The sequence below is a fragment of the Seriola lalandi genome, unplaced genomic scaffold, assembly GCF_002814215.2.
Source record: "Seriola lalandi dorsalis isolate HSWRI2012SDOR001 ecotype SW California unplaced genomic scaffold, Sedor1 jcf7180002054470, whole genome shotgun sequence".
NCBI classification, from domain to species: domain Eukaryota; kingdom Metazoa; phylum Chordata; class Actinopteri; order Carangiformes; family Carangidae; genus Seriola; species Seriola lalandi.
The window spans coordinates 2,582,865-2,604,154 of NW_019525023.1; the positions used below are offsets into that span (position 1 = coordinate 2,582,865).

The following is a 21,290-nucleotide window of genomic DNA, read 5'->3' on the forward strand; positions in this document are numbered from 1 at the left end:
ATTTAAACTTTTAATCTATTACTTTTAGCTATCTAATTCAACAGTGTACACATGACTTTTACCAAACAATTTCCACCTTTTATCTGTTATGTTTACCTATTTCCACTTTTTATCCATTACTTTTAGCAATCTCATTCAACAGTTTATCCATTACTTGTAGCTAGCTATTTCAAACTTTTATCCTTTACTTTTAGCTACCCGTTTAAACTTCTAGGCTTGCTTGCTAACTTTTCATGCACTCTTACATAACTGTAACTTGTAGTGTTTAGGTGTTACCCCTGGTTGGGAATCACATAGATCTCACCTAGAATATATATGATATCCCTGCTCTTTTTACAGTAAAATATACTATACTTTAAGAGGAAAGGTACCGTGTTGTTTGTAGATGGGTGGTTTTCTGTAGATGTTGCTCCCTTGATCTGAAAATATTCAAATACAGACAGAAAAGACATTTACGGGGTATACAGGGCCTGTATTATACAAATTGAAAATCAATTTTTAACATCTCGACACCATTATATTGAATGTCACCCTTTTTCCAGTGAGAGATCTGTATAGTTATGAAGAAAGAGAGGAAAAAGCAAAACCTGATCCCAAATGAAGTATAATGCCATAGCTAGATAGATAGATAGATAGATAGATAGATAGATAGATAGATAGATAGATAGATAGATAGATAGATAGATAGATAGATAGATAGATAGATAGATAGATAGATAGATAGATAGAAAGAAAGAAAGAAAGAAAGAAAGAAAGAAAGAAAGAAAGAAAGAAAGAAGGGACGAGCAGTGACAGGGTGCGCTCCAGCTCCTACCTGGGAGGTGGAAATGTTTAGGGGTCTGAGAGAGAGGCGGGGTGACCGGCCGGCTGTCAGGCCTGAGCGGAAGGGGGGAGCTCCGGCCGCTTGGCGGGTCAGTGCCTCCAGTGAGAACAACCAAGAACAGAACATAAGCAGGGATACTAAAGGGGAACCACAGTCTGAACGGTGCAACACACAGGGACCAACGGGACCAGTTGAAGTAATTTTGAGCGAATGGGAGACATTCTGTTTGGTTCTGATAAATGGAGTTAATGGAGCTGTATAATGTACAAGATGAAAGTACAAAAGCAGATCAAGCCAGCAGAGTATAAAATAGCAAGATTAAATGCTTGGGAGATGTGTTATTAGTCATGAAGTATAAAGTCTGTTAGACTGTTAAGAAGTGAATACCTCTCAGCATGCAACTGCAAACTTATATTACAAAACTGTTCTTTTTATCTCAGCCTTACAGTTTACTGGAGTCCAGAGACTCATTCTGAAAATGCAAAAAAGTCATCACATCATCCAACATTCAGGGAGCTGTCAGTTTGGATATTGTATGTGGATTACTAGTATCTCTCAGGCACAGTGCATGCAAAGCTGCAAACACAAACACAGAGCCTGTCAGTAACTTTGGCAGAGGCTGTGTTAGTCAGAGGTGAGGGAGCGCGTGTTAGTGAAGAATCAGTGCCTTGGCTGTATGGGTTAACTAAGACATGGGTTTGACCATTCGGGATGGCAGTTGTAGTCTACTGAGAAATGGCGATGGACCCAAAATAACAGATGGGAAATTGAGGGGAGGTGGCATCCCATGTGACGATGGAGATGGTGGATTGCCTTTGGGAAGGTGGTAGCAAAGAACTGAGTGGGGCCCTTACCTTGGCTATGGGGGAGGAAGTGGTGTCTGAAAGGGGAGGTAGGGCGGGAGTCACTATTTCTGGAGCCCACACTGTTACTGCACAGGGAGGAGCAGAGCTTCTGCATGCCTGTCAGAGCCTCTGCAGGGAGGGAGGTTGGGGGACAGGGGAAAAAAACCCCACGATCAGGCAGCAGAGGTGGACAATGTGGGGAGGAGATAGAAGGTGAGAAGGTGAGGGATAAAAGAAAAGGAAGATATATACGAATCAAATGTCGAAAAGAGGAAATAAAAGACACCCAAAGTGAGAAGTAAGGTGTATTCAAGATGAACAGCAAGAAACAAGGAGTATTACACTTTGAAATCAAATGTTTCAATGGAAAGAATAGCAAGACCAGGAGAAATTGTGTTGTTAAAGGTGCAAAATTGACTTTAAGGTTGTTATTCTGCAAAAGGAGGGATTGTTCATCATGTCAAACCAAAGTATAACAAGAAAGAAAATCAATAGCATAACCAACCAAAGTCAATTTTGGTGAAGTTCCCCTTGAAAGTGGTAAACAGATCAGAGGGAAAGAAGTGAGAACCTGAAAATGGAGGGTCACTGAACTCATCCAAAGTGTTTGAACAACTGTCATCTATCTGACCAGTAAAGATCTCTTCGATACACCTGATAAAAACCCTAAATAGCTGATTTTATCACAGACAAAGTAACAATACACATGTACACACACAGAAAATGGTCATTTTAAGTACGCACCTGGCCTGTGAAAATGCTGTGGTGACCGTGACAAGGTGGGGGTGTAACCGTGGCGATTATAAACTGGTGATCCTATGGAGCCCTGACTTGTGGATCTTTGAAGGATGCGTTCCCTCCTGTCGTAAGAGCCCTGACACACACACACACACACAAACACACAGACACACACACACACACACACACACACACACACACACACACATAAAAACACACAGACACACACACACACACACACACACAAAGGTTATTACACAAATCACTGGAAGAATGTATTATATACAGCATTTACTTTGCATACAGGGGAGAGTGATTTTGACAAAATGATCTGCTCACCTCACTGGGTGGGGTTGGTGACATGTTTCTTGAGGACTAGAGAAGAATCAAACAAGTCTTAATTAAAGCTTTGTCAGTTTATCTAGATAACGTTGGACTGCTCCATCGAGGAAAAACAGCTAAGACAACCAGATGTAAATATCATAGTATAATTGTGTTAACAGCCTATTAAAAACACAACTCCGTCCCAGGACTGAGAATGGCTGATCCTTTTTACATGACACATGCCTCTGTTCTTTTCTCTGCAATTTAGGGTCGTTTATCATCATCAGCATACAACGACGTATCTTACCTTGTCATCGGGCAAGGGGGAACGCTCCCTCCGGGCAGTGTGGAGCTGTAAGGGACAAAGAAGTTTAGTGCTACATAAAACCATTTATTAAGGCACGAAAAATATCACACAACCAGCGACAGCTCTTTTGAGTTCCTTAATCTTTTTTCGTTCCTTGTTTTTTCAAGAGGAAAAGTCGTACCAGAGGAAAACTTATCCCACAGCAAAACAGAAGATCATTTTAAGAATATTTCTCTCAATGTACAGAACTGTATGTGCACAGTAAGACAGACAGTAAGACAGTGTGCATGCAGGAAAAGAAGCATGCGGTCTGTGTGTTTACCTCTCCCACACTCTCTCGTCTCTCCTCTCTCTCATCCAGGGAGGTGGTGTACATAGGTTCATAGGTAATAAGATCAGGGCGCTCAATGTCATAAATGGCTTTGACTTTTGGAATAGCAGCTAGGTCTCTGTAATCAAGGATCTCATTGTCTACTTTTGCCTAGGGAGACAAATAAAGACAAACATGTACACAAGGAAAAGAGTAAAGGGAGATTACTACTGTAATACTGTACTATTAGTGAACAATGAGCAACAGTCAAACTATTGTTATTATTAAAAAAAAGGCAAGGTCATTTCTGACTGGAGAGACAGAACAACTGACAGTCTTAGCACAAACTTTTTATACATTCAGGTCTGTGATATATCTTACATAGATCGTGTGACCCGGTGAGCCAGGTATGCTTGAACCAGGTCTGGAACAAATACTCTCGGACGACGACCTCGTAGGCTGTGAGAAGAAAACACACAAGTGGCTATTAGTCGCAATGACGTCTGTCAGGCTGTCAGTCTCCCATGATCCACAGCCCCCTGCCATCTCCATATAACCCACGATTATTACCCAAAACACATTACACCGTTTGGCCTTTATACTATATGAGTGATGAGAGAGAGCTGCAACCCCTATATTTATGTTTCATGACTTACATGAAGTACCTCTGAAATAGTAATATGTAATTTCATGATTGCTTCATTCATTTGCAAATTTGCAAAGTGAATGACTGCTTTAGCGCTGTGATTTTATGTTCTTAAGAACCTCATGCCTGTTTATGGGAAATGAATCGTTTGGATGGCAGCAGCAGGTCTGAATGTGGTGTAATTAAACAAGCTTTTCGTCTAATGGGTAAATGGGGATTTTTGAAAGGATAAATTAGCCATCGGTGATATTGTGTCTGCTCCTCCAAATGTGTGCACATCTTTGTCTCATGCACCTTTGATATGAGCGTAGTTTAAGGTGTTAATAGACAAGAGTGAATGGCTCTGTATGACACACACACAGAGGGCTGGCAGATGGCAGCATACAGTGCATCGAGTCCTATGTACAGTATATGGTGGAACACAGGATGATGCCATCTCATAGCCAATAGCGAATACAGTACCTGCCTTTCTGTTTTTTGGAGGAATAAGAGGGACGGAGGCAATAGCTGTGGAGGAAGGGAGAGGGGGGTTCACAGGACATCACACAGGGGTTGTGCCTCTCCAGCCTGACTCACAGTTCACACATACATCAAAGCGAACATGTCCACATGTAAATATGCACATGAACAAGTATTTATACACACACACATGCAAGGCACACACTCACGCAATATCGCCTGAATAGGCAAATTACTTAAACCGCACTAGGTTAGGGTTTAACAGTTCAGCAAGGGAGTGGTAACAGCCCATGCAGAATCCCATGTTCCATATTCTGAATTTCTGTCTTTTCCAATAAAACACTGTCATGAGACATGAACAGAAAGGTGCTTTCAGTCGAGACAAAGTGAAGGACAATGGAGTCAGTGACACCCAAATTCCTACCCGCTCCCTGTGTCTCTCCTCTGTTCTGGTAGTGTTCTTGCAGCCAGGATGCCAAACTGTTGAGCCTGAGTAGGAAGACAGAGAGTGAAAATATTACTTATGTTACTTATGGAAATAAATTATAGTCACATTATTGAAATATATGATTTACTTGCACACATGACTAAATGTAGTCCAGAACTTATGAGACTCCTTGCTTTTTTTTATAAAAGTTTGTTCCGATTCTGGATGACAAAGTAAAGTGCAAATTAAGTGTTGCTTAATGCACATCTGGTATACAGGCACACAGGAAAAATTATAATATGAAAAAGACAGTTCAGATTCCCTGCACACTGTCAGCACTAACCGTACTGACCTTGATGAGATTGGTGATAATACTCACAATAAGAAACAACAACATATTTATATTCTAGCCATAGACTGTAGCAACCAATAAAAAACAGCTTTGACTATTACACCATCAATAATTGATAGAAAATGGATCAACTATTGACATTATTTGTGATTTGATTCTGTGTCTGCAGTATAAACATTTCATATTGTTGAGTTTATGCCTGCTGATTTATGACTGAATATCAATAACATAGTGCTGACAGTGAGCAGGAATTCAACCTATCTTTGGCAAATTAAAAGAAAAATATACATTTTCAGTATGAAAGTGACACAAATCACATGCTATGGCCTTTGCAGTCACCAAATTTCAACCTAATTGAACACCTATAAGAGATAATAAGAGATACTGGAGAGCTCTCTAAATATCATTATGAAAACACCACATGAGAGAAGATCTTTTGGATTAACGGTGTTGATCTCTTATGTGGAGTTTTACAGACTTATAGAGGGAGGATTAAAGCTCTTCTGTTGGCTTGTCATGGCCAAGCACTCCACTAAGACACTCAGCTTTTCTTCACTGCACTTCACTTTAATTGCCAATTTAAATTTAAAAGCCAACTTGTTTTTAGTACAGCATGGAAAAATGCACAACAGTGTCACCAGCATAACATATATTCGCAGATATAACACACAATCACACAATGAATAATCATTTTCTTTACCAATCTATATATACAGTATATATTAGCATGCTTGATGTACTAATAAGAGTTAAACATCTCATTTAATCCCATTGCCAATGGATTTCAAACTCAACTTTTACTGAACCTAAAGAGGAGCTTCAATTTCAGTTATAACATGAAAATAACCAGAAGGGAAGTAACGAAAATATAGGTCATGTAGCTCACCTTGCAGATACATCTCTTCTCCTTCTGTGAACATCTGATTGCACCTGCTGCATCTCGCACAGCTGGGGTGGTAGTGCTTATCTCCTGCCTGGAAAACACAGCGCACAAAGCAGACTTGACATCACAGGAAAATGAAGATCAATGAAGTCTGCAGTGAAGTGAGTGAAGCAGTGCTGTGACTTCCTGAAAATAAAGCCAGTGTTCTACCTACTCTCAGCCACATTTCTTTCCTCGAACAGCCAGACTGTGTTAGTGCAAGGGAGTGTTTCATCAGACCATGTGCACTGGTAACTGTTCTCCGTTCTTTCAAAAACAACTGTTGATGAAACAGTGGCACTGGGCAACTGTGAGACAAAATGTTCCCCTGAAAATGTTGTACAGGATCCTGAAAACAGCCTGTTCCTCAGTAGTTGATGAGCTTAAGTGATGATCCATGACAGTATATTACAATGACAAGTAATTTAATCCTACTGTACAAAAATGGTAAGATTGTTCATATCAACTATGACCACCATGACACCTGCCAGTTTGACACAGTCAACCTGCTTTCAAATATCTGAGTGTTCCTCTTTGTGATAACCTGCATAATGCAATGCAATAAAATGATCTCGCAGCTACAGTGGCTCAGTTTCCATCCACACTGATGTGGTACTTTACATGCAGAGTGCTCCATTATAAAGCTTGTGTGACTTTGACCGGGAGCGATAAATAACCAAATGAAATTTCGCCTGCTGTATAACAACCCTCAGTAACATTTCAACAGGCAAGTGGCCACTCAGAGATATGGAACCACTGACTAATATTTGCATTTTATATTTTACTGTATCAAAAACATCTACAGAGTGGCTATAGCAAGAGCTCCCTTCATAGCACCTCCTACCTAATACTTTCCTAATGTACACTGTAAAACTGAATTTCCCTCTCAGGGATAATAAAGGTACTTATGCTATATGTGTAGGCTGCCTATTTCTCTCTGTCTTTAATAGCTACATTAATGCATTAATGAGCAATTCACATTGCACTCCCAGAGCAGCAGACAATATGCAAACCTGCCAATGTCTACACAGTATTTGACCTGGGTCTTGGGTCAGTGATTAGACTATCAGACAGACTGGTGTGGCTTTGGTCCCACTGATCCATTGGCAGGAGCTCAGGGGTGTGATGCTGAGGCCTTTTCCTATTGTCATAAAGGCCTGCCTTAGTGGTGGATTAATGTAAGCCTGGTTGGCTGGCTAGCATTGACATTTTCATACCATTAAATGACACATAACTCAGTGTCTGATTGGATCACTGTCTGCAGAACAGACAGGCTAGCACTTCACTAGAGACTAGTGAAATGAGACCGAGTGAAGGGCAGAAGTGCTGGTAACATTTTTACATAAACCCAACCCAGACAATGTTGATAAAGTTTCACAAGAGTTTCATAACAGCTGCATAACACACAGTATTAATGAATAATGATCACTTCCTAAATGTCTGATCACATTAGGTGTTTTATGTAATAGTTATATAATTTGTGGCAGAGCAAGCTTGTTTGAGTGTGTGCGAGCATGTGTATTTAGGCAGAGTTGGAGAGACCTAAAAATCTGCTACGAATTAATCTTTTAGTTGAATACAGTCATGTCAAAAGTCTATTTGGCTCGTTTCTGAAGAGATTACACTGGAGATTATCAAACTGCATTTCACAATTTCACTCCAATGCAACATCCTCTGTCTCTACAGGGAGCAGAATGCAGATGTTGCAGCTGAGCACCAGAATTTGTTAACTGTGAACTTACTTCTATGCGCAATATCTAAATCCACATAACACAAAACTTTACTTGAGGTAAATGTTGCAAATCCATCTCCTCTAATTGTTAAATAAACATAATGACTCAAGATCAAGTGAAAGTATTTGTTCCCTTAGAACTCTTTCAAACTTACCTTAGACAGGATTCATATGAAATCCAGGTGCAATATTAATAGTCAGTTTACAGAAGAATATTCAGCTGCACAGAGAGACATCTGCCTGTACTAGCTAGGGAGCCAGTCAGACGGTGACAGCTGTGTGTGTGTTGGTGTGGGTGTGTGTCTTACCTCAAGCACCTTCCCTGTAATGAACTGATGACACGCCTCACACTGAACTCCAAAATGGATCTGGTAGTCCTTCTCACAGTAAGGGGCACCATCCCTGGGAGGGAAGACACAAACTTAAGTGCTACGGCCTTGACAGTGAAATATCCTAGTATGTGAACTTCATGCAAGCCTGAATTTGAACAAGTAGCCTGTAACCACAGCATATATGCGCCGCTTACTTGCTGATGTACTCGCCGGTAAGCACTTTGTTGCAGGCCTTACACTTGAAGCAGCCCAGATGCCACTGTCTGTCCAATGCTAGAAGAGCCTGTCCATTCTTAATGTCTCGACCACATCCTGCGCAATCTGTGAAAAGCAAAAGTGTCATGGCTTAAAAACACATAAAGGTGAATTAATGCTCGGTCATGAAAAAACAACGCCTTTAATGGGCTCACATTAATAACCAGGGGATAAATTATTGCATGCCAAGAGTGAGACATCTTGTCAGATCTAACCCAAGACACTAGGTGGTGATAGAGGGTAACCGGCAATGTTCTGACAGCTGCCTCTTTCCATCATCCACATTTCTCTTACCATGGCTCTAAAAGCTCCATCCATATCCAAGTAGGATACAGAGGCTCTAAAAGTGTAAGAGGTTGGATTCTAAATGAACAATCTTCTTGTCATCTCTTCTTTAATGAATAGAGGATGAAAGCAACACTGAGCCCACTGCAACCACAGGGGACGATAACTATGTAAGGCATAACGAGGCTGCGATGATGACGTGAGGAGAATCAGCATGCCTTATTTATAGGTGACCTTGTCTAAAAGCTCTTCAAATGCCAACAGAGAGACCAGTGGAGGTGAGAGAGAGGGGGAGAGAGGGAGAGAGGGAGAGAGGGAGAGGGAGAAAGAACAGGAAGAGAAAGAGAGAAAAGAAGAAGAGGAAGGATGACAGGAGTTGGAAGAGCAGGGGTTTGAGGGCTTCACATTCGCTGTTCCAGAGGAAAGGAAATGCATGGCCATGCATTATTTAGCAAGACCTGTCTTGGTGTTATTCATAAAGGAACATGGCTGGCCGAACACAGCTGCGTTTACAGAGAAGAAGTGAAGAAAGGTGGAAGAACTCCCTGATGGATACCTCCTCAGTATTCAGTCTTCAAGCATAACTGGGTTGCAGGAGAGCTCCTCACAAACAATTTTCTGCTATACTGTACTATTATGTGAAACTGTTGCGGAGCACCAGCTACAAACTCTTACACACACTTACTTAATTGATATTTTCCTCCTTTATTTCCTCTTAAAGAAATTGTTTGACATTTTGAGAAATATTATTTGTAATCTTTCTGAGAATTAGAGAAGATTGATACCACTTTCATATCTGTACATTCAAAATGAAGATATATTCAGCTGCTAGTTAGCTTAGCGGCTGCAGGAAACAGGAGGAAATAGCTACCTAGCCTGGCTCAGTACAGAGTTACCAAGATCTGCCTACCAGCACCTCCAAATCTCAATAACACTTTGTATTTTGTTTGTTTACACTGTTCAAACACCAACCCTAACCCTAACCCTAACCCTAAATTGGGATTTTGCTAAGCTAAGCTAATCAGTTGCTATCACACATGCAGACTTGAGAGTGTATCGATCTTTTCAGCTAACTCTTGAAAAGAAAGCAGAAAATGAAATATTCCAGCTATCCTGTGCAACATTTCATACACATTACCCCAAAATTCAAACACTACAAAAATTTTAAGAAAAGCTTTATAGGTTTGAACAATGTTCGTCTAAGGGGGTAGTAGTGAGGTTCACCATTCCATATATTTTACAATAGTTTTTTATGTCTTGAACAGATCTGAACATTTTGGTTGGTGTTTAGTTAGGTTTATGCTAATACTGAGCGGGCAAGATGATTGATGTGAAAATTATTCTTGACAGCACAAATATCACAGCAGTAACTGGTGGTTGACTGGTCAACAGTTACATTAAATGTCACACATGAATCACACATGAAAGCTTAATTTTCTAGACTTTTTGTTTTTGTAAAACTTTCCTGATTTCAGTTGCAGTAATACACTTTCAATTCTACTGCAAACGTCTGTGTGGAAGCCAAAATAGCATCATGCGAAAGTAAATGCCTTCATGTGCAGTCCCCTGTATGCATGTGTTTATTAGTCTATGGCTACTTACTGCTGGAGCCCAGGATGTCCTTTGGTCCTGGAGACATGGGCTCGACACAGTACTGGCACAGACAGTCCTTCCCGTTAAAGGTCACCCTGTCCCCTGCAGGGAACGGTCGTCTGCAAGTGGGATGACATTAACAATTGGTCAACAAGACATGAACTATGGCCCTGTGGCAAGTGCAAGGGTTTATTAGCTGTGGCTTGCAGGTTGTCTGATGGTGCTAAAGATGATAGGGCCTGATGATGTGCACGTGTGTTAATGCTGTCCATATGAGGAGGCCATTTAGTTTTTTACGACACAGATGTGACATACAGCATGGTATTATATACTTCTGCTGGTATTCCCGCCATCTTTGACTTCAACTTTTGTTTATACATCACTTTACATGTTTCTGAGCTAAAATTTCATTATCACTGTATTGGAAAGTCATACACAAATGCAAAAAAGTAAGATGTAATTAGATCTAGTGATTTTGATCAGAATGAATAAATGTAATGGAAAATAATGTGGAAAATTCTGGTCAATTTTGGCCACAGATATGTTATTAGTACAAATTCAATCAGGAAGACTGAGATATTATCATGTCATGTTTCCCTTCAAATGCTCCAATTATGTTATTATTGACCTTTTTTCTTCTTTACATGGGCACATCCCTTGGCCTGCACTTCCTCCAAACCAACAGACAAATTTACTGCTTGTTTCGCAATGTAATTACACTATTTCTGAAATTCACAAGAGTTACCTCAGTTTGATCTGTGGTTTATCAGGTAATAATAGTGGCATGAAAAGACTGGATGTCTTACTTGCAGATGGTGCAGACGAAGCAGGCAGGGTGGTAGGTCTTGCCCAGGGCGGTGACCACTTCACCCTCCACAAAATCCCCACAGCCATTGCAGCGGGTGCCGTGCATGCGTTGGTAGTCCAGCGTGCACAGATACTCTCCATTCTTCATAAAGAAGCCCCCCTGGGCAAGGTCACATCCACACACTGTACCGGGCACACACACATATTGGCACTCTGCAAGTCAGGTCCAACCATCAAGCCACCCAGCTTCTCCATGCATCAATGGCTTTGTTAAGACTTGCTAGTCTGTGTAATCCTGAGAGGCTCACTGAATGCATGAAATGGATGCTGACTAAAAAATCTGTGAATGATACATTTTAACAGCTCTGTGTGTTACAATGTGAAGCATAACAAAATCTTTTCATCAGCAGTGCTCACAGTTACAATAAAAATCTTGAAGCTTCTCCCACTGACAGAACTTTATGAATTGAGGGCTTGAGTCAATTAATCAGCATCACTATAGCAAGGTCATTTCATTGTCAGCATGGAGGTAGACTGTTCAATGCAATAACAATTCTACAATTGTCCAGCCCAGGAAATAGCCTTAATCTGTTTCTGAAGATAACCGGCTCTAAATACTCCATACTACATTGTCAGTCTATAACAAGCTTCCTTCCATTCAAATATAACCTTGTCATCTAGGCAAACATGAAAGGCTGACAAAGGCAGAAATATAAATGAGGGAACAATTGAGAGAGTGGAATATTTCAATGTTGGTGTGACACTGTTAGGGTTTGGTTTTACTATTAATCACATGAAAGATTGTTAATACTGCAGGAAAATGTTGAATGTACAACCCAACAGTGGCTCTGTGATATCAACCAGAGACTTTCAGGGTGGTTAAAGATTTCTGAATTTTCATTTTTTGGTTGGTCCGTCATGAAACACAAGTTTTTAACTTAGCATGATTTGACCATCCCCTGTGTGTTAGCCATCTTCAAATAGGATTTCATTGTGTCTGCTTTTCAGCAGTCAGTCATAAAATTTTAATAGGTTCACATCACGTGTATAATAAGGCTGTGGTGCTGTAGTGAGGCTGTACTCAGGCATTGCGGCACTTTGAGCTAAATGCTAACATCAGCATGCTAAAATCTCACAATATGCTAAGCTGCTAAGCATGCTAATGTTTAGCAGGTCTAATGTTTACCCTCTTCACAATCTTAGTTTAGCATGTTAGCATGCATGAACATTTGCTAATTAGCACTAAACACCAAGTACAGCTGAGGTTGATGACAATGTTATTATAAGTATTTGGTCATAAAACAAATGGACAAATTAAAATTTGGACTTAATAATGGAAAGTTACAAAATAACCATAGTGATTACAATTCATCCTTAGGAGAACTTGAATGTCTATACCAAATTTCATCCAGTAGTTGTAGAAACATTTCACTCAAAACCACTAATGACAACCTCCTGGTGACTCTAGAGGAAAAGTCAGGGGATCACCAAAGTCATTAGGATTCATCTTCTGGGGACCATGAATGTCTATACAAAATGTGATGGCAGTCCATCCAATAGCTGTTCAGTCTGGACCAAAGTGGTTGACTGATACCAACACATAAACCTAAATAAATCTTGTTGTTATATCATATTCCAGAAACGTCAAGTCACTCCCTCCAAAAATTTCATCAAAGGAACATGAGTCATTGCACTAGCAAAAAAAAACTGAAAATATTAGTAATAGTCTTTGCTTCCTTTTGATTTTTCTGATCACATGTGCTATGCAGTCCACCACCTTCCAGCACCTCAGAGTGAGCCTGGGAATTTAATAGCCTTTCGAAAACACCACATCTAAGAGGGAAAATATTTTGATGTTGAGATAACAGCACCTAATCATTCTTATGCAATGAGCCACAATAAATCCTGGGGATGAATGGGAGTGTGTGAGGGAAAGAATCAGATTTAATTGCATTAGGGCTCAGGGATGATGAGATTAGCTTGTAAGCTAACTGAGTCGAGAGAAAACCAGCAGTGGAGATCTGGTGACCTTTGACCCTGATGTCCAACCACCTCAGCTTTTCAACAGATGCATGCCATTACATAAAATGCCTTTTTGGAAATTGAATAGGGTGAACTAATGAAACTGAAATGAAAATGAATATATGGAAACTGAAAGGTTTCACTTTCATGCATTTCATGGAATGAGATCAACACAAAAAAATAGCTATTTGGGATTTGTCAACCAAGCGATAGTATCTGTTAATAGCCTCTCAGTGTCAATAAGCTCAGTTAACCTGGCATGACCACAACTCTCACAGGTTGGATAATTGACAAATGCACACATAAATTTAGAGCAAGGACTAGGACAGTGTGTCTTTTGGCTATTAAAGCTGTCTTCTTGTCTTCTTTGGCAACTGCTAACTCACACACACACACACGTATACATTGTCACATACGATTTTATCACCAGCGACTCTCTAAAGGCATGCATATCCACTTGTAAAGAATGGAATTAGGTACTAATCTTAGTGTTTGTTTGTGTTATTTTGGGCCCTTGGTGAACTAAGCTAACTCTATAACAGTGCTCCAGTCACAGATTAACTACGAGGGCTTCAGTGGGGCAGGTTCAGCTTACAAGAGTGGGACTGCATGGTCAGATGTGGGCGGCTCCATTGTAATCATGCCAGAATGCCAGAAATCCATCAGTAATAAGGCTAAATGCAGAAGGATTTGTACTGTCGCTTGTCACAGCAGTCTGGATTGTACTTTATTTGAAGTCTGAGGTCTGAGAAGTGAACATGAGTTCTGCCTCCATGTATCTCCCTCATTAGAGGAAGATGGAAAGGACGTTGTGGCCTTTAGGGGCTTGTACAGTTCCTATCCAGCTGGGTGATTGGGATGCTTTTTGGGACAGTCATGGAAAAATAATTTATTCACTTACACTTTTGTCTTTTTATTTTAAGACACATCAGTCCCTCTATACTTGTCCCTCTGTAGTTGACTATCATACTTCACCAGTACACACCTCATAGAGGAGACTCATATGTTGTTCATTAGATAGCATGTACTGAATGGAAGGAAGGAAATGTCCTACTATTGTGACAGTATCAAATTAGCAATGAATTTTAAAACTTCACACATTAGCTGCCAATTTTCACGCAACTCCCACATTCTCCTTCTTCTATTCAGAAAAAAATACTGTCTAAACTGTCTGATGGCTCATTTTTAAATTGTAAACATGTTTACTTATTTACAAAAGACCGGTCTTTTTCATCATAATATTAGGGTGATCAAGTAGAGAGTAAGGCTGAGCTAATTCACAAGTAGTAAATACAAGAAAAACCCATTCAACACCAGATATTTCATTACATAAAAAGCCCAATTACCAATGGCAAATAGTATCTTTACTGAAATGGTTTCATTATTTTCTTCATTAATCAGCTGTGTAACACCGTACCTTTACAGGTGAAGCACTTGAGGTGGAAGTGCTTGTTCTGTACCCGCAGCACCTCACCCTTACATGGCTCCCCACACTTGTAACACTGAATCAGGGGCTTCTCTGAGGGGTGGTGGTGTGTGTCCTGCGCATGAGCCACTGCAAGAGAGGAGACATTAGCATTACTATTGAATTGTAATGTTGATGAGTCATCGTGGTCTCTGGATGTGGTAGTCTCTGCATTATTTGTGACATTGCTGTTTTTTTTAAGTTTATCTGAGGACACGCTCTGCACAAGCACCTGAATCTGCAGCATCACACAAACACCACAGATAAAAACCAACTGCTGTGAGGCTGTCAGGGTAAAAAAAAAAACCAAAAGAAAAACAGAATAACATTAAGAAGGACAGCAGAACTTGGGGTTCACGTCCCAGATAGGCTCTCTAGGGAGCAATAACCTAAATATAGTCTGCCTTGATCAGTGGCGGATGGAAAGTCAAAATGCTGAGGGGAGCAGGGCTTGGTAAATGGCACGCTAAAAGGGTATTGACGAAATCTCTTTCACTACTGAGTTTACTGTACTTTCATCCTCAAAGGAAAATATCAATTTAATTTATGGGCCATTTCCCGTCTATACTTCTCATATGTTCCCAGCAATTATCTAACTATCCCACTGTGACTTCTTTCTTTTTTACCATCTTTAAAAAGTAAGTTTTAATCACAAACACAGCTTGAGTTTAACCTCTATCATATGCTATCAAAGACAATGAATAAAATAATCGAAACACAGTGTTAATTTGAGCTACATGCTACCGTCATGTTAATGTGTATCAGGTGTATTGTTTATGTTAACAGTCCTTGATAGGTATGTTATTAGTGGTCAAAAACTGCATTTGACAAATGAAAAATTTGACCGGATCACTGCTATGTGAAAAGTCAGGGGCTCAGCAAAGTGATTACAATTCATCCTGAGTAGAGTATCTGAACTAAATTTCATGGCCAGTCCGCCCACTATTTGCCGAGACATTCGACGCAGGATGCAAATGTCAACCTCATGTTGGTGCTGGGGAAAAAGTCAAGGGGATCACCAAAGTCAGCAGGATCCATCGTCTGGGAACCGTGAACATGTCACAGGTTTTTGGCCAATCCATGAAACTACTCTGGTTTCGCTAGCATGCATAGCTCTTAATCTGAGTAAAGCTTTAGACATCACGTTCTTAATGAGAGTATTTTGACAACCATCATAATTACACAGGACAGAGAAGCTATTATCAACTTGCTTTATCCATACAAGCAGTATCAAGTACTATGTTTAGATCCATGTCAGTCTGTGGCCCTCCTCAGTAAAAAGTTAGGGTTAGACAGAGACATAGACAGACATGAATCCAGCACTAGTGTATGGGGCGTAAACACTGCTGCAGTGCCGCACTGCACACAGCTTATCAGCTATTGAGGGGAGCAGCAGATTATTTCACATTCAGGAGCTTTAACTAGCAAGGCAGCCTCACTCTTTCATCCTCTCATTTCCTCTTTCTGTCTCTTTTGCAAACAAAGATACACACACAGACACAAACATGCACACACACACACACACACACTAAGAATATACATGAAAGGATCTCTGCTCTTTCTGCTCTGCAATGAATCATTAGTCGGCAAGGCTAAAATAAGACACCACCAAAGGCACAGAAATAGCATGATGACCAATCGATGGCCCATTAAAGAGAGACATTACTCTGGATTATTGATGACTTGGCCTAGCTTGTATCCCACTTCTAGAGTCGCACTGGCTGTCTGATATTGAGAGCCCAGTCTTCAAAACATTATTTTTTTTAATGAGACACTTGAGCACTCTTTGATTCATCCTCTAGGGGCAGCCTGGAATGTCCTATGCCAGTTCTTGTGGATACAATTCAGAGAGCATCAGTCTATTCATAATTTGGATTGGAGGAACAGATAGAGGGCTGAAATGGTGAAAATCAGTGGAAGAAGAAGACAGTGTGGCAGGAGGGAGGCTGGAAAGAATGTGGGTACAAGGGGCAGGGGGGCGTGGGTGGGGTGGGAGGATCTGTCTCCCTGGTATCTCTAATGTGATCACACTCAGCAGGACAATGAGTCATCTATGGGTGAACCAGACTACTGTGACAGTGAACTGAATCTCAGCACCTCTGTGTGTGACATTGCACCTCCATAGAAAACAGAGGCCATCTGTGTAACTGCACATTGCAAAAATATCCAGCCTAACAAGTTACTGAAGCCTTGTGCACACACTGGAGCAACTTAAAGGAGAATTCAAGTTCACAACAATTTAGGTCTTATTTACATAGTTTTGGCCATCGTTTTTATTGGTTAGGATAACACTACACTCATAAAAGCATTTGCTCAGATCTGAGAACACAGACATCACTATACAACGTGTGACAGGGCAAGAAATAAGCAGTCAGAAGTCTGTCTATCCTCTGAGTACACTGCTATTATTACTGTTATTATTACTGATGGTAATGATGGCCGAAACTACAAAATGAGACCCAAGTTTTGATAAACTGATAAATCCTTTAAATGTCCATATAGTATAAAGGTAGATGTCCATGTGTTGTTTGATTATGAAGCAGGTCTAGATTCTATATTAATACTGTAAAAGCATCAAAGCGCCCACAGAGAAATGCACACAGCCTGTATTCAGACACTGAGCCTTAACAGTTTAGCTGTCAGGACTTCTGTAACTTTGTGATGTCATAACAAAGCAGTCACCTCAGCCATGCCCCAAGACCATCCCACCTGGACCCCACCATCCAACCATGCAATACTTATTTTCTGTTTACCTGAAATCTGCTATATTTTTATTTGATCACTCAGCCAATATCTTCTTAGGGTAGTTCAACTTGTTTCCAACATAGTGTAGATTAACTCTTATTTTAGTAAACAAAATACCACCACCTTTATATATTTTTGAAGTAATGGAGTCAAGAAATTGACATATTTTTAACATGCAACACGCTGTAAACACAACACTGACATTTTCACTTCATGGAGTTGATATAATAAAGCCAAGATTTTGCTTATTCCTACTCCTTAATCCAATATTCACTCTCCTGTTAGCTGCTCTGGTCTCCATCAACTCCTGAGGGACAGATCTAATTCTTTGTGGGTTTGTCACTATGATAAAAATCTTTCACATTACACAGTCATTTTATTCAACATCAATATAAGAGCAGCTTTAAAGTATATATTTTTCATTGCTGTGATGCCAATAATCTCCCTTTGAGCCTGTTTCTGTTGCTGACTTACTATCTTTAACATTTCATTGAGTGTTGTGCTGTCAGTAGGGACAACCCAGAATGGAAAAGTCAACACTGCTAACGTCATAACAGTTTGACAAAAATCCAAGACAGATGTTTGAATTCCTTGCACAGAGGATCTAAAAAAATGAGGTTTGGATGGGAATCTGTGAGCACTGTGTGTTTTTCCAGCTTAACCCTGCCTCTTCCACTGTAAAGCTCTGTGTTTGCCTCAGCAGCGGCTGCATGGGGAGTGAGACTGTGGCAAAATCAAGCCAGGAGGGCAACTCTTCATACATTACATATGATACAAAAACACACATAAAAGGGGCTGTTAAATTTGTTGAAATGATTTAGATTTATAGGATTTGTTTGGATATAAAATCCATCAGTGAGATCTCTTTCAAATGTTTAGCAGGCTGCCACACTTATCACTGTGTGTCTACAAAAGCATGACTTCAAGCAGTTTTACTTCAGTAACATGGACTTGAAATAAATCCATTAGTGGGTCTTTAAGGGTTCTTGTGATAACAGCAAAATGGCGCTTGATTTGCCAGGATATATACTGTATATATTATGTAACTCTATAAATACATAAGCATGCGGTACACGAAGCAACCTCAGCACAGAGCAACTTACTGTGAAATATACAGTAGCACAATTTTTCCGACTGGTGCTCACATTCCTCATTCTGGGCTGGTGTTGGCTGTGCTGACAGAGTGATCTGTCCTGCCTCATCACCAGGGGATAAAGTGACTGATATGAGCCTAAACACACAATGAACACACACACACTCACACACACACACACACACACACACACACACACACGCACACAAAACCATGGCACAGAGGGAACAATAACCAGCAGAGCATCCCAAAGCCAGGCACAGAGGAAAGGGGGGTGCTCTCTCCACCCCTACATCCCACCCAAGCCCCCCACCCCCACACCCATTTAAGCAAAGCCTAGCTGCGTTGGCAATAATAAAGGCTGCAGATGATACTCTAGAGGGAAGTGAAGAAGGCCATCTTGAATCCCCTGAGGACAGATTTTCCCGTAACACGTGCCCACGGCCTCGCTAGTAAATAACAATAAGAGTGGGGCTATTGATAGAGAGTGCAGGATTTGCTTAGGAAGATTCCGACTTTGTTGACTTCATTTCCTACCATAAACCCAGAGGAATGTATAACCATAGTAGCAGTTTGGAAATGCAGTGGGAGAGGGGGGAATTCAATTAAACAATAGAGGAAAGATGAAAAGGCCTAATAAAATATTCAGTCGCTCGCTGCCTTTGTTACCGTAAGATTCACAGACACAAGAGTTTCCAGTACAGACAGACAGCAGACCCAAAGGAGTGTGTGCATGCTTGTGTGTGTGTGTGTGTCTGTACAGTATGCATGCATGTGCTCAAGTGTGTGTGACAAAGATGAGGGCAGATGAAGAGAGAGGTAAAAGCAGTCATCTCCACTTCTGGCATCTATGCCAATACTTTTGGCTCCAGATGTGTCTGCTTCATTGGCAACAAAGCACACAAACGGGCACACACACACACACACACACACACACACACACACACACACACACGCACACACTTTCACTTTTTACTATATACTTATATATACTTATATCCATCCCAGTCAGTTTGGAATATCAAAGGGCACAAAATATGCCCACCATGAAATCCCAAAGCCTGATCTGACGAGAGAGTGTGTGTGTGTGTGTGTGTGTGTGTGTGTGTGTGTGTGTGTGTGTGTGTGTGCGCGCGCGTGCTTGCTTGTGCATGCATTTGGGGGGAGGGCATTTGGAGCTCTTTATCACCCAGACATAACAAGGAGCTCTTAACCCTCCCCTCCATGAATATGTATGGCTGTATTCACCGCCTCCCCAACCCTGTGCCCCACTACCAGTGTCCCAGACAAAGCACTTCAAACGCGGGCACAAATTGCGGGGGGAGAACTCTATTGGCCTCCACCAGGCCCCCCAACCTTGAATAACTAATCCTCAGGGACCTGGGTTTGGAATAATGATCTGCTCTGAATGGTTGAACGCCACAGTGCGGAGCGTTTGTTGCTGGGCAGGTACACAAGAATAATAATGCGCTGATAAACAGAGAGAGAGAGAGAGACTTCCAGTCCCAGTCACTTATCTGAGAGGAGACAATGGTGGCTTCATGAACTGCAGAAGTCATTGTGTTTGCAGAAGTGGAGCTGATGAAGGCCTTGGCTCTTTGCCTCTGAATGGCAGCCCGTTACGGCCCCACACTCCTGTGCCGTGTTTCCTCTGATAATCAAACCGATTGATGCCAGACAGGGAGGATGTTTGTTGATGTATGGCTACAGTCTGTATTTCTTTCATGCGATTCTCATGTCTCCCATGTTGTTTTAGCCTGCATATTTTAGGTCAGTGACTGTCTCTCCCCCGGCCGACCACTTATCTCATCTGTATATTCTGGTCCTCTGTGCCAGCTGTACAAACAGTATGTGTCTATGAGGGTGTGTGTTGCATTGATGTCTGTGAAAGGGTTTAGCTCCTCTTTCAGGGGGTAGACACTGGCAAGCTTCAAAGATGAGGCACCACTGCAGTTTGTCTGCAGCACTCTGCGAAATCACGTTAGGCAGCTACAGAGGCACATGATACTGGACTTTCATGTCAAAAGAAAATGTTCAGATTTTGAATGCAGAGAGAGTGCAGGGAGTTGGTGTTTCTGTGCACGAGGCAGCCGACGTACATGTGAAGACGATGATCTAATTTCACAGAGTGCAGTCAGCAGGGCTTCTTACGCAATTTAATGCAGACAACGTGAGAAAGAGAAAGTGCACAAATAAATCAGCGGGATGTTCAACGTGCAACAAATCTCAGAATCATGTGTAAATCAAGGTAAAAAAAAAGATCAGACTGCCTTGGGTACACATGGCCCCAATAAATTACAAACTACTTCAAGGGTATTCTTGGCTTTGAAAATAGGACAACCGCCTGCACGCGCTCAAAACGCTAACACTGCAATCCCTTGATTATGATTCATCATTCTGAGCGTACTATTTGGTCAGCTTTGCAAGCTGATGGTACAGAGCCCACCTGGCTGGCCTCCTGACAGGTTGCAAGATGAGATCCCTGGAGGATACATGAAGAAATCTTAGGTTGCAAAAGCAAATTCCCATAGCTTTCTGTTTAGAGGAACGAAAAAGTACAGGCCTCCAAATGTGAACAACAAACCCAGACAAGCCGCCTGCCACCAACAAATCCCAAGAGTCGGCAGGCGAAGTAGCGGGTTAAGTCTAACGGAAAACTTTCAGAGAGGGACTGTGGAAGATGAACATGTGGCAGCCAGAGGTTACGGGTGTTCTGCCAGCACGGGGAACTCAGTGGCAAAGGCCTTTTCTTTGTGGCCTGTCGAATCCACATCAAGAGGACAGCTCCAGAGTCAGACGCCGCCTCCA

General features: G+C 41.2%; 1 protein-coding gene across 3 annotated transcripts in view; it reads right to left on the reverse strand.

Moving 5' to 3' along the window:
- ablim1a (actin binding LIM protein 1a) overlaps positions 1 to 21,290 on the reverse strand; it is a 35,688-nt gene that overhangs the window by 6,222 nt on the left and 8,176 nt on the right. For all 3 annotated transcript variants that reach the window (XR_015437593.1, XR_015437594.1, XM_023411702.2), the window contains exons 2-17: positions 14,597 to 14,734; positions 11,157 to 11,340; positions 10,360 to 10,469; positions 8,412 to 8,538; positions 8,194 to 8,287; positions 6,118 to 6,205; positions 4,877 to 4,941; positions 4,456 to 4,500; positions 3,729 to 3,806; positions 3,360 to 3,518; positions 3,038 to 3,082; positions 2,746 to 2,781; positions 2,413 to 2,542; positions 1,678 to 1,797; positions 815 to 919; positions 372 to 419 (exon numbers count right to left, since the gene is read on the reverse strand). Coding sequence is in view for 1 of the 3 variants with exons in the window: in XM_023411702.2 (XP_023267470.1) it covers positions 372 to 419; positions 815 to 919; positions 1,678 to 1,797; positions 2,413 to 2,542; positions 2,746 to 2,781; positions 3,038 to 3,082; positions 3,360 to 3,518; positions 3,729 to 3,806; positions 4,456 to 4,500; positions 4,877 to 4,941; positions 6,118 to 6,205; positions 8,194 to 8,287; positions 8,412 to 8,538; positions 10,360 to 10,469; positions 11,157 to 11,340; positions 14,597 to 14,734 (1,572 nt within the window). In the remaining 2 variants the exon portion in view is untranslated. The remainder of the gene's footprint in view (positions 1 to 371; positions 420 to 814; positions 920 to 1,677; positions 1,798 to 2,412; positions 2,543 to 2,745; positions 2,782 to 3,037; positions 3,083 to 3,359; positions 3,519 to 3,728; positions 3,807 to 4,455; positions 4,501 to 4,876; positions 4,942 to 6,117; positions 6,206 to 8,193; positions 8,288 to 8,411; positions 8,539 to 10,359; positions 10,470 to 11,156; positions 11,341 to 14,596; positions 14,735 to 21,290) is intronic.